The sequence below is a fragment of the Trichosurus vulpecula genome, chromosome 4 (genome assembly GCF_011100635.1).
Source record: "Trichosurus vulpecula isolate mTriVul1 chromosome 4, mTriVul1.pri, whole genome shotgun sequence".
Classification (NCBI taxonomy): Eukaryota; Metazoa; Chordata; class Mammalia; order Diprotodontia; family Phalangeridae; genus Trichosurus; species Trichosurus vulpecula.
Window position 1 is genome coordinate 199,624,121 of NC_050576.1, and position 13,738 is coordinate 199,637,858.

Here is a 13,738-nt window from a genome sequence, read left to right on the forward strand (position 1 = left end):
TATGCCCACAGGGTCACTCTGGCTCAGACAGTGTTAAACTGCTATTTAGGATGTTGTTTGACTTGCAAATCACCTCAACTAAACCCAAACCTCAGGTTAACTGGTGACCAGGAAGTCGTTAGCTCCTTAAATATATTTAGGATAAATCAAAATGCATATAAGCAGCCCTGCTAGGAGCACAGGTTGTTGGGGGCCAGAGAGACTTTTTTTTTGTGTCTATATACAGCTTTAGTTCTTTTTCCAGAGGAATGGCTGTGTTTTCCTTCCTGTACTTGCCCGAAGTAGTCCCACTGCCTTGAGCCACACCACAGAGGTGCTACCATCTGACTCAAATCTGAAGATGAAAATGATAATAATATATCACATTTCTATAGCACTTTACAATTTACCAACACATAACAACCCTCTGAGAGGAGGCAGACTGGTAAACAGAAAACAAAAAAAACCACAGGATCATGAAGGCCTGGGTTCAAATCTCACCTCTGTTGCTTACTAGCAGTGTGACCTTGGGCAAATCACTTAGCCTCCCTGGGCCTCAGTTTCCTCATCTGTCAAAAGAAGTTAGATCATAATAATAGCTAGCATTTATACAGCACCTGCTGTGTATGTGTCAGGCACTGCGCTAAACTGGCTTTACAAATATGATATCATTTAATCTTCACAACAACTCTGGGAGGAATTATTATTCTATTACTGCTATCATTATTCCCACTTTACAGGTGAGGAAACTGAGGCATACAGAGATTAAGTGACTTGCCCAAGGTCACACAGCTAGTAAGTGTCCGAGGCCATATTTGAACTCAGGTCTTCCTGACTCCGGACACAGTACTCTTGCCCTTGTACTATCTAATCACTGAATGAGATGGCCTTTGAGGTCCCTTTTAACTCCTTGACCTCCAATCCTATAGATGAGGTGGATAGCACAAAGTATCAGGACACCACTTTTACAGATGAGCAAACTGAAAATCACCTGTGAAGTGACTAGCTCAGTATCACCCATCTAACCAAATGTCCTTTCTCAAGACTCAACTACAGGCCTCCTGACTCCACTCTTCCTTCTCTACCCAGCGGCCTTTTCATTTTGTAAGAACTTCAGAAATATGAAGGTGGAGGGAAGAAAGGTGAAGAAAAACCCCTGGGCCTAAGAAGTCATACAGAGTAGGCAACATTTTTTAAAAAATGACCAATGGCTGTTGCGTGAGATCAGAGATTCTGGGCTGGAAGGGACCTCACGGATGATCCTTTCCAGGATGAAGGGTGCATTGCACCAGCCTGGAGCAGGCACAGCTGCGCACTCCGGGAGTGCCTGGACCACGGGGCAGAATGATGGCAGTCTGGGCAACAAGCTGTGAAGGCAGCCTGCATTGCAAGGATGGGGCCATGATGTTTCCAACCCTGGCACTGGGGGAGGCCAAGCGGGGCTGTCCTTGGACCACTCTGAGGCAGTGCCCTGGTGGGGCCCCTGCCAGAGTTTTCTATCTCCCCGGCCTGCACTTGTCGGTCTCCACTCCCCACCTAGGACTTATGAGCCAGGCAGCCTGCTCCCAGGGACCCAGACAGCTGGAGTCCATTTTGATTCTCCTCCACCACCATCACTAGGACAATACAACCCCGCCCAGGGCCAGGCGCGCCCCCGCGACAGGCCCTGTGCGCGTGCCCGAGTTTCTTCCCGCCTACCCGGCCTCGAGCCCTGCGCAGAGGCCTCTCCTGGGGAGCTTAGAAGGTGGAGGGGGGGAGGGGGCTGGTTATGTAAGTGCTGCGCGCTCCCGTGAGCCGAAAGCCAATGGGAGCCCCGGGCGGCTCGTGCCCGCGCACGCAAGGGGGGAGAGGGAGCGCAGAACGTGCGCGCGCCCATAGTACCTCCACAGCTGCCTCCTCCTCCTCCTCCTCTTCCTCCTCCTCCTCCTCCTCCTCTTCCTCCTCCTCCTCGTCCTCCTCCTCCTCCTTCTCCTCCTCCACCTCCTCCTCCTCCTTTTTCTTCTCCTCCTCTTCCTCATCATCATCACCATCATCTTCCTCCTCCTCCTCCTCCTCCTGCTCCTGCCGCTGCTGCTTCTCCCCCCGTTCCCTTGGAGCGGACCATCCTGGTGCCTCTTTTGTGAAGCGGCGGCTGAGGAGACCGCGGGACTCGCCATGGCCGACGAAAAGCCGAAGGTGAGGGAGCCCGCGGCGGCAGCTTCGGGGGAGGGGGCCGGCGGCGCGCGAGGGGAGGGAGGCGGGCCGGGCAGGGGTCTCGGCGCTGCGGCCGCCCCGGCTTGGGCCCGGGCTTTCCGCGCCATTTTCCCTCCTCCCCCCTCCCTCCCTCCCTCGGCCCGCGCCGGACGAGGCCCCGCCGCCCCTGGGGCCGGAGCCGGGGCCGCGGAGGGAGAGCGGAACGCGCGGCCTGGCCTCGCAGCCGCCGCCGCGGAGCTCGGGGATTTCCCTCCTGGCCCCCGGGACTGTTCTGCCCTCTCCGGGCGCGGGTTGGAGGCGGGTCCTTGCCTGGCCCGGAGTTTCGGAGCGTCCGCTCCTTTCTCGGGGTCCCCGCGCTCCTCCCGGCCCGGGGGCCTGGGGGGCGCGGGCTGGGCCTGCGGGCGGGGGCTGGATCCCCCTGGGTGAGGAGGGCTGGGGGAGCGCGGCTTCCTGCCTCCCTCTCTCCTTCCCTCCTTTTACTCGGCCGAGGAACCCATAGCCCTCGGCGACCATGTGGATGATGCTGGAGCCTCCAGCGGGGAAGAGAGAGGTGGGAGGCTGGCGAGCAGGCTCGATGGGTGGCGTGGCTGTGTTTTTAATGTAAACTTTTCAAAAGAAGCTTTTAAGGCGCCAAGAGGCTCCCCCCTTCTGCCCCCCGTGTCCTGAAAACATGAGTGCTACCCATAACCTTCCTGGGCTCGTTTAAGTACAGTAATGCTCCCATAGATCTAACCAGAGTCGGGCGTCTGCAAGGTATGGGGGAAAAAGTGAGACTGCCTTCGATTTACATTGTATATGTCTTGTACGGGCTGGCTGATTTGCGTGGTGTCCTTCCCCTGTTAGAGTGGTAGCTATTCTAGTGCAGAGACGAGCGCTTAGTCCCCGGCACATAGTAAGCACTCAACAAATGCTTGACCCCGGGTTTCAAATCCCGACTTTGATTTGGATACCTCCGGGACCTTGGGCAAGTAAAGCAATGAACTTCCCTGGGCCTCAGTTTCCTTTTCTCGTTACACCTCCGGATCTGGGAGTCTTTGATCTGAGGTTGGTCACAAAGATACAGGGAAGCTTAGAGTAGAACTTTATGCGCTCCCTATTAAAAACCTCACTCCCCGCCAAAAAAAAAAAGAGGGTACTGAAGAAAAGTCTTTTGGTCCTTTAAGACACTGTCAAGTATTAAGTTTTCCCTTTGGATCCGGGGAGAATTTCTTAAATTTATTTTGAATAAATTGTTAAACTGGGTTTGGTAACTTTCATCTAGATTGAAAAAATGCGTGTCAAAGATACGTAACTATATGAAAATTCCACCGCAGAAATCGGATGTAAAACTGAATGTAGATAATTAATAAAGGAAGTTTTATAGTTTTCAGTGTGATTTTTCTGAAAAGAGCTTGTCTTTTTAGGGAGAGAAAGATGGTCATGCTGCTAATTGTTTTTTAAACATAAAATGTTGCCGAGGTGGGTGTGACTTCTTTCTAAAATCTCTTGCATATATAGGTTCATTTTTTGTTACTCATGGTTATTTCATTGATACCAAGTTTCTCATCTCCCCTGTTAGTTTCAAAGTCAATATCATATGTAGTCCTACTGTTTTAGAAATCAAAATGTGAAACTTGTTGCTTTTTGAAACAACTTTAGATTGTTGGTTGATGCTGGTAAAGGAGTTTTGTTTTTTTTTTTAACATCCTTAAGCTATATCACCTTATTTTTCTCTTTCAACAGGAAGGAGTCAAGACTGAAAACAACGACCACATTAATTTGAAGGTGGCAGGGCAAGATGGTTCAGTGGTGCAATTTAAGATTAAGAGGCACACACCACTTAGTAAACTAATGAAAGCCTATTGTGAACGACAGGTGAGAATATACTGGCTTTCAGACCAAATCTGGCAAAAACAACAAACTTGATAATGGAGACCAAGATGACATCTTTAACATTGTACTGGCATCATCCTATGTTGTTCTGTGGTCTTTAATATTTAATAGATTTGAAAGGATGAATATTCATTTGTATCACATACTATTTTGTAAAGTTTCAAATGTGTTAAGCATTCCTTTTAACAACCCTATATGTTAAGGTCCTTTTACCTTTTATTCTTAATGATACTAAGGAGTAAATTAAATGAAATAACTTGCTAACACTTGAGTTATTTTTTGTATTAGTGAAAGGGAAGATGAACTTTAAATATTTTCAGGCATCCTACTCATTTTATACTTGTCTGTTGTTTTTTGCAGAATGCTGGTCTTAAATTTAGCATTCTTTTAAACAAGTGTTAGAAGTGAACTTTAGGACGTATTTGCATTTGGCATTAAGCGTGCAGATTGTGTGATCTATTTCATTTTTTCAACTCATTGGCGGTATCAAAACAACTTAACCCTGCAAAGCCAAATATGAAGGTTCTGATAATTTAAAGGCATGTTTTACCCAAAAGATTATAAATAGAGAAGAGGAAATATAAAGAGTAATGAATGAAATTATTTGAGTACAGTATTTGGAAGCATATTAGTGGTTTCTACTGACAAAAACAAGAGGCCCCTTTTATGTAATGAATTCATCAACAACTCAAAAATATTATGTACAGGGTTCCTTTTGGAAGACATTGTTGATAATCAGGTAAGTAGATCTTTCCTGCTAAAAAAATTTTTTAAAAAGGTAAATATTTCCACCATGAACCTATTAAAAAAAGGGTGTCTCCCCCACCCCCCCCAGTGTGATGGTGTTTATTAGGAATAGAATTTGTTCAAAATGATAGAAAGTTAAGTTATACATAATTGAAGAAATTTTAGTAAAAGGTTATATTTTGAGGATTTGTATAAATTTATTGGCTATTTTAAACAATGGATTTACTTGTAATGAGTTTTTAGAAACTTCCATCTTACTCAAGAGGCTAGACTAACCTAGTGCCCCAATTTGATTTATTTCATTAGTATTAATATAATGCTCAGAACTTATCTCTGCAATCAATAAACATTTATTAAAAGCCTACTATACTGGGCACCATCCAAAATGTTAGGGACAGAAAGAGGCAAAAGACAGTTCCTTCCCTCCAGAAGCTTAAAATCTAATGGAGACAGCACGCAAAATACAAAGCAGGCTATATACAGGATAAGTAACGAAGGAAAGGCACTAGAATTGAGGCATTACAAAAGGCTTTCTATAAAAAATTGACTTTTAAGAGGCAGCTAGGTGGTGCAGTGATTACAGCACGAGCTCTGGCATCAGGAGGACCTGAGTTCAAATGCGGCCTCAGACACTTCACATACTATAAGGAAAGGGAGTAGGGCAGGACAGGCTTTAGCAATAAAATGAATGAGTTCTGTTTTGGTCATGTTGAAGTTAAGATGTCTACTGGACATCTGGTTTGAGATGTCTCAAAGGCAGTTGAAGATGCAAGATTGGAGGTCAGCAGGTTAGGTAGATTTGAGGATCATATCAGCCTAGGGATGGTAATTCAATCAAGTGGAGCTGATGAGATCACCAAGTGAAAGGAGAAAAGGGCCCAAGACTACTGTTACAGGGCATGATCTGGATGAGGATCAAGCAAAAGAGATTAAGGAGAGGTCTGATAGGCAGAGAACTAGGAGACAGTAGCATCCTGGAGATATAGAAGAGACTATTGAGTAGAAGAGAGTGATTGACAGTGTCAAAGGATAAGAGAGGTCAAGGAGAATGAAGGTTGAGAAAAGGCTATTGGACTTGTGGCAACTAATATCTTTGGAGAGAGCTGTTTCAATGGAATGATTTGGGGTTAAGAAAAGAGAAGAGAGAAAGTTGGAGGTACTTGTAAGTGGCCTTTTCTAGGAGTTTTAACTACAATGCATAGAAGAGATAGGACCATAGTTAGCAGGGATGGAAGGATCAAGTGAGAGTTTTGTGTTTTTTATTTTTTTCAGAATAGAGAAGACATGGACATGTTTGTAGGCAGTAGGGAATGAGCCAGTAGAGAGGGAGAGATTGATGAAAAGTGATAGAATGGGGGTGACAGAGGGGGCAGTCTGATGAAGGAGAAAGGGATCACTTGAACAAGTGGAAGAGTTAACCTTGGTAAGGAATTTTTGTTGTTTAGTTGTTTCAATTTGACCCCATTTGGGGTTTTCTTGACAAAGGTACTGGAGTGGTTTGTCATTTCCCTTCTCCAGCTCCTTTTACAGTTGAGGAAACTAAGGCAAACAGGGTTAAGTGACCCGTCGTCACACAGTAAGTATCTGAGGTCTGATGTGAACTCAGAACAATGAGTCTTCCTGACTCCAGGCCCACTGTTCTGTCCACTGGGCTGCCCCTTGGAAAGGAGTAAGGCCACTTATTTATGAGATAGGGATGAAGGAGAAAATGGTAGAAGGCATCTGAGTGATGGGAGAAAAGAAAATTCAACAAATCTCTGATTTTTCTGAAAAATATGAGGCAAGGATCTCAGCTGGTAGAGGTGGGGAGCCTTGGGAAGTTTGGGAGAGCCACTGTGCAAAGTGGGATGGTTAGTTGGTAAGGGAGCTGTAGGATTACCTAGCAACATCAAAGGCCCAGTTGTTGTGTAACAAATTTGTAGGAGATCCAGTCAGAACAGTTGCATGATTTTCTCTACTTTCATATAGCAGTGTTTGTAGAGGAGCAAAGACAGCAAATGGTGGGAGGCTGAGGCTTGGCAGGGTGTAATTGATAATATGCAGAGGGATTCAAGAGAGGACAGATGCAACAAAGATGTTCATATAGACACTCATATTACTTTGAGAGGTAAAGTGTTGTAGTTGAGCCTTTCAGAGTCAGGAGAGGTCGGGTTAGTGGTCTCCAAGAGCTCATATTCCAGCAAGGGGGACGTATATATAAAAAGACATAGAGAATAAATACAAGGTAGGAGAGCCACTAATACATAGGGAGATCAGGAACGACTTCTTATAAAAGGTATTCTTGAGCTGCATTTTGAAGGAAGAAGAGCAGTCTATGAAATGGAGGTGAGGAGAGAGTACATTACCAGCGTTGGAGAGAGCTAAGTTTCAAGGCACAGGGAAGGTCAGTTTGGCTGGACTATAGCGAATGGGAAAAAGAATAATCTGTAGTGTCAGAAAGATAAGTTTGGGGCCAAGTCATGAAGGACTTAAATAGCCAAATAGGAGTTTATATGTTCTCAAAGGCAGTAGCAGACCTCTAGGCAAATAGTTTGGCCTTCGAGCCTCAGATACTTCATCTGTAAAATGTGCATAACATCTTGCAGCTGTTGATCAAATGAGAGAATATATGTTTTATGCACTTTGTAAACCTTCAAGCACTGTATAAATGTCATCTATTACTGTTTCAGTTTATTATAAACAAAATAACTGTTTTGGATGCATTTGTGATCTCTCTGAAGTAAATAGTCCTATTGGTGAAGATGATAAATCCTCCATCCTTTTCTTTTGTGTGGTTGTCACCAACTGACTATTGGATGTTGCAAACTGAATGGGTACCTCATTCAGATCTCAAACTCAACATCACCAAAGAAATTCCCCTTTCCTCGAAAACCCATCTCCCTTACCAAACTTCCCATCCCTCAGTCACAGTCTTTGTAATTTTTGATCCTTAATCTGTATGTTTTTGAAACATCTTTCACATCACTTCTCTTTCCTAATACTTACACAGCTACCGTCCTACTTCAGGCCTTTGTTACCTCTCACTTGGATTATTATAATTACCTCCTAACATCTATTCTCTCCCATCTAGACGTTTCCACACATCTCTTTGTAGTGATAATACCTAAAACAGAAGTCTGACCATGTGACTGCCCTGCTCAATAAACTCTGATGGCTCTTTATTATCATGATGGTCAAATATCAAACTCCTCTCTATGGCATTTAAAGCACTCAGTAGCCTGACTACAGCCTACCTTTCCAACCATATTATATAGACTTTTCCTCATTGTTTTCTCCTCAAGTTAACTTTGTATATATTTTTAATATATGCACATATTGTCTCTCCTGCATATAGTATAAATTTGAGGGATTATATTGTGAGCTGTTTTCATTTTTTTTCTTTTTATACCTAGTATCCCCAGTACATGGGTTTTTAATAAATACTTCTTGATTGGTTAATGTAGCTTTTCCATAAAAGATCAGTCTACCTTATGTTCTAGAGGTCTGTTTCTGTCTCTCTTTATATTTAGAAGATACCACTGCAGTGTAGAGGAGTCCAGTATTTTGGATAGAATACAGGCCCCCAGATCATGAAGACCATCTGCTAGTTCTATGATTTTGGCAACTGTTTGTGCCTCAGAGAACTTTTGACTACATGTTACTGAGAAGTTGGTTTTTTGTATCAGTGGAGGGAGACCAATATAATCTGTCAGGATTAATTCCCAACCCACCCCCAACTTAGATAGAATAAATGTAGCTCTTATTCTATCCATCATCCCTCATTCTTGGAACATGAACAGAAGGCCTCACTTTCTGGCTATGTGTTCTGTATGATGTCTACCCTATTTCTCATGCACAAATCAACATTAGCTGCATGCTTTAGCCTGTATGGATCTATCATATATCTTTCTGTTTGGGGAGCTTTCAATTTTGGAGTCTTCTGAGGTCTTCCATGATCCATAGCTATCTTTCATTACTGGATGATAGGATATACTGAATTAAAGTTCTTGTCTTAATTGATTTCCTTTTCTTTAATTGCTACTAGTTTTTAGATAGAAAGTTGTCATGCTTTTTAAACTCCCCATCAATTAAAAGCCAGTAGGGAACTATTTTATACAATGATTAGACAAATCACTAATACTGGTTCCTATATAAGCCACCTTGGCATATAACCCTTATTTAAAAGGCAAATTACCAACTTTAGATAACTTCAACGATTGTGAATGATATCAGAAAATGCTTTAAGAGATCAGATACATCAACTCGTTCATTTTGCAGATGAGGAGACAGAGCAAGACAGGTTAAGTGCCTTATCAAAGATCACCAGTGGCAGAGATGAGACTAGAACCCTAGTAGTGTATATTCTCAAATTGATGTGAAGGGTTGATATATATTCAGGTACTAGCTCTGGAACTTAGAGTTGCTTGTGGCTGGGCAAAGCTTGTCCATGGTCACATAACTGGTGTGTCAGAGACTAGGGTGACTTAAACCTACCTAGTCCAGCTCTTTGCTTGCTATTGTGCACTGATTCTCAAAATATTTGTATGTTGTTAAATCTAGAGGCCCAAGTCTATAAATTGAGCTGTATTGTATATATCTAAAGTTAGGGTCAGGGCTCCATATAGCCATACAAATAGTAGTCACATTGTAACATACTTTTGTCTTTTGTTCAGGGTTTGTCAATGAGGCAGATCAGATTCCGATTTGATGGGCAACCAATCAATGAAACAGACACACCTGCACAGGTAAGCTTCTCCATTATAATTTCTAAAATTCGTGTTTCATATAATTTTTAAGAATTAAAGTGAAATAATTATAACAATGCCTGGATTATAATAGCTTCTCTTTTTGACTTAATCCCAGCCACCCATATTCTTATTGTAAAGTCATCTTCTGACTCATTTCTTCTTCCAGTTCCTTGTATCTGGTCAATTACCAAGTTTTATCAAAATCTCTGTAATAACTTTCATCCATCTTCTCTCCATTTCTATTGCCACCACTATAATTCAGGCCCTCAATTACTTAACATTGGGCCTATTGTAAGTCACCTAACTAGGCACCCATGTCTAACATTGTACTGATTTATCCAACACATCACTGCCAGAGTAATCTTCCTAATGCACACCTCTAACCATGTTAATAATAGCTTGCATTATATAGCATTTTAAGATTTACAAAATGTTTTCAACAATCTTGTGAAGGCCAGTTCTATAAGTATCAACATTTTATAGGTGAAAAAACCAGCTCCAGAGGTTCAGATTTTCCTTACTTCACACAAGTAGTGAGTATCTGAACTTGAACCCGAATTTCTTGATTCCTAAGCCTGCTGTTTTCTCCTTTGTGTACAATAGCGTTTCTCATTGTGGGGCCTGGCTACTGCTAAAAAACATCTGAGCCATTTGCCAGTTCCTGCTAGATAAAGCTCAAGCTTTGTCCTTCTACAATCTGATTCCTACCTGCATTTTTATCCTTAGGCTGTAGGGTGATGGCTGACAGCTGACTTATATACTCACTGTCCTTACACTTGACTGCCCCTGCCTCCTTTTCTCATGATTGTACCTATGCCTGTCATGTTACTTTCTTCCCCCATATCCACTAATCAAAATCTATGTGGGTATTTCCTTCAAGGCCAAGTGTAAGTGCTCCTACCTCCTTGAAGTATTTCTTGACCTCTGAGGCCAGGTGAATCTTGTTCCACAACTGGTTGACTGCCAGCATTACATGTGCAATGAATTTTTTGGCCACAAAAATTCTTGAAGATAGTCCATTTTGAAGTTGTGAGCTTCATTGGTGGAAGGAGTTTCCATGCTGATTAATTCATAAATCCTTGAAGTAATAGTTGACTAACCTATAAGCCTCTTAAATCTGTCAGTAAATATTTATTAAGTGCCTTCTGTGTCCTAGGTACGGAAGACAAAAAGAGAATGCATGAAACAATCCCTCCCTGCAAGGGTGTATTCTTATAGGGGAAACATTATATACAAAATAAATCTAAAGAGAATAAATAGGAGTTCAAATAGGAGGTAGCTTGAGAGGGCCCTAGCAGTTGGAGATATCAAAGAAGGCTTCCTGTAGAACTCGTATCTTTTCCAGCTTATTGGCGATGTTCTTCACATGAGAACTTAATAAAATGTTTTCTCTTTGTCCTTTTATGGAGTCATGTCGACATTTTCCTGTGGAAACTACTTGTTTTAGTACCACTCTGCTCCCTAAATTACCTATTTTTGAGAGCTGTACATATGTGCAGTATGTTTAATAGCAAAAGGTTGGGTTAGAATCTTTTTAATTCTAAATGTCTTTTTTCACCCACTTAAAAACTAAAGTAATGGCAATGTAGTTGATTAAACTTAAAGACTGTGGAATGCCTTTGAGTGATGTTTGAAGGAAGAATATTTTAGAATCTTTAGTTTTTGCTAAACATTTTGTTTTAAAAGAAAATCATGTTAGCCATGAGAAGCTGAATTCTCTTCTGTAAGAAAAATGAAAATTGGGTGCTTATATACCAGGAAACACACCTAAAGGTATAAAAATATTTCAGTTCTAAAATTTGATAACCTGTGACAGCTTTAGTATTAGAATGGTAGAAAGTGTATCTATATTTAATTTCCTAAACTTTCTGCTGTATTATATCTTGGGAATCAGAATTTTAAATGTTTAATCCTGTGATTACTATAAAACCTACCCAATTATCAAAAACGAGTCCAGTAGTTCAGTAAGTGAGGGATGTTTAAGTGTTGAAACTTAAATGCATTCCAACCAATTAGGGTTTTTGCTATCTTGTGCCTTCAAGAATAGTAGTGCTTTTTGGAATTGCTCAAAATTCTTCTGATAGAAGGAAAAAAATATGTAATTTATTCCTCTACTTTAGTAGTAGCATCTCAATCATTAGTGATATACTCTAGCCTTGAAAGAGGTATGAAAACTCTACATGGGATCTCAGGTACACTGTCAGATTTCTACAGTGTTTTTTGCAGTGCAATAATTATCTGTAAATAGTTTTAAATGCTGTCAGATGGTGAATAAGTCAGATTGTATTCATGCCACTTTTTAACTTTGCCTCCTATTTTTGTGCTTTGTAATTGCACGTTGGAGATGTTTCTATAGCATGCTAATAAGCCTTTGTACATAGGTAGTTGCAAATCTAAACAAGATTTAGAGGTAAGATAAATCCATAAACTGAAAAGACAAGATGACTCAAGTCCTTGGTATTACTTGGCCCAAAGTATTTGTGTTCCCTCCCACCTTCCAACCCCCTCATCAATTGCTTTTATTCATCATATTCATTAGTTGTTTAGTGCCTTAGCCCCCAGCCTCAGTTTTGGTGGACTTGAGTTCTTAGATGCCTTGCAAAGATGATTATTGTAACATCACATAATACAGTACTTTTGTTGGTAGTACAATGTTTGGTTGAATGTGTATAGTAACTGGTTTTACACTTAGGGTAAAAAATGACTACTTTTCTCAGTATATGATCCCTACGATAAGTGCGAGTTGTAATTCTATCTTTAAATGATGGGAAACTGTTGCCATTTCAGAAGTTCAACCAAAACAGTGTTTTCAGTGAACAAAATTTGTGTATGTCCCAAGGTTTTGAGAAAGACTGTTTTCAATTTTGTCTAAGGACCAGAGATCTGGAAGAGCTATTTATAATATAGTATACTTTTTTAGCAATCCTATTTTCAAATATCATGGGCAGTTTAGCTATAGGATTTTTTAAAAGCTATCTGCTACAGGGAGAAGAAAAAGTTTAAGGTTAGCAATGGATTGACAATAAATTTGGGAATAAGATTCCCAAGATGAATAATTTTGCAAATCTAGGTTAAATGGGAGCCTATAAATCTCTTCTCAGAACAACCAACCAGGTCACAATATTATAAATTTGAAAAGTTTAAAGGATAATATAAGCAGAGCTAAAGTTTTCTTTTTCTCTTATGCTATATAGTTGGAAATGGAGGATGAAGATACAATTGATGTATTCCAGCAGCAGACAGGAGGCGCTTACTAAAAAGAATCTACAACTCTTCTCCAGAACTGTGCTCCCAAGAAAAACAATACATTCACAATTAGAAACCAAGATTTGGTTCATCCACATCCTGACTACTGCAGTATAGTTTTCTCTCTTCTTTGATTCCCTTCCCCCGTTCCTTTATTGTACATAAAGTAACTGGTGTATGTGCACAGGCATAATGCGTATTTTTTTTTAACTAAATGGCCGATGGTATGTTTTGATCAACATCAAATGGAGATGGGGAGGGGAAAAAACAAACTGGTTCTGTGAAAATACCCCTTTTCTCCATTAGTGGCATGCTCATTCAACTTTTATCTTTATATTCCAGTAAGTTATTTTGCTCTCACTGTTTAACAACAAAAAAAAAAACCCACAAAAAAATCCTTGCATACCTTGTTTGATTGGATAATTTCAATGTTTTTCTTTTATCATTGTAAAACCAAGGACGATTTTATAACTTTTTTGTACGTAGCTGTTACATGTAGGGCAATCTCTGTCTCTCAGTAGGGATAAATTACTATAAAGAAATTGATCCTAGATAGTTTTCCCTTCAAGTCAAACATCTTGTTGTTTAAATAAACTTCTTGTTTAAAATAAACTGTTTTCTTTACTTATTCTCAACAAACTTAAGAAATGGTGATGTATAGAAACATAGTTTAATTAACATGCTAAGGGAGAGGGGTTAAATGATTAAAACTTATTTTCTTAAAAAATTAGCAGTCATCAGAGTGATATGACATTTCTGTTGGCATTAATGATTAAGATTTAGTAAATAGTCTTTTTTAAATATATTCTTGTATGCTCAGTTTTGCATTGATTTCAGAAATTCAAAGAATTATATGAAGATTAAAGGAAGAAAATGAAATATGATGGCAACGTATGGCTCTCTTGTACTCATTAATGAGTGGAAGGAAGGTTTAGCTTCAGAAGAACTGAGGAAGGAAGGAAGTGGCACCAATC

The 13,738-nt window shown here is 40.8% G+C and overlaps 1 protein-coding gene across 1 annotated transcript; it reads left to right on the top strand.

Annotated features, from left to right (window-relative positions):
• Window positions 1–1,803: 1,803 nt before the first annotated feature.
• SUMO2 (small ubiquitin like modifier 2) lies at window positions 1,804–13,376 on the top strand. Its single transcript, XM_036753701.1, has 4 exons — window positions 1,804–2,154; window positions 3,895–4,026; window positions 9,444–9,515; window positions 12,713–13,376. Exons 1-4 carry the CDS (start codon window positions 2,134–2,136, stop codon window positions 12,773–12,775), a joined length of 288 nt encoding a protein of 95 aa, XP_036609596.1. The 5' UTR covers window positions 1,804–2,133; the 3' UTR covers window positions 12,776–13,376.
• The last annotated feature ends 362 nt before the right edge of the window (window positions 13,377–13,738 follow it).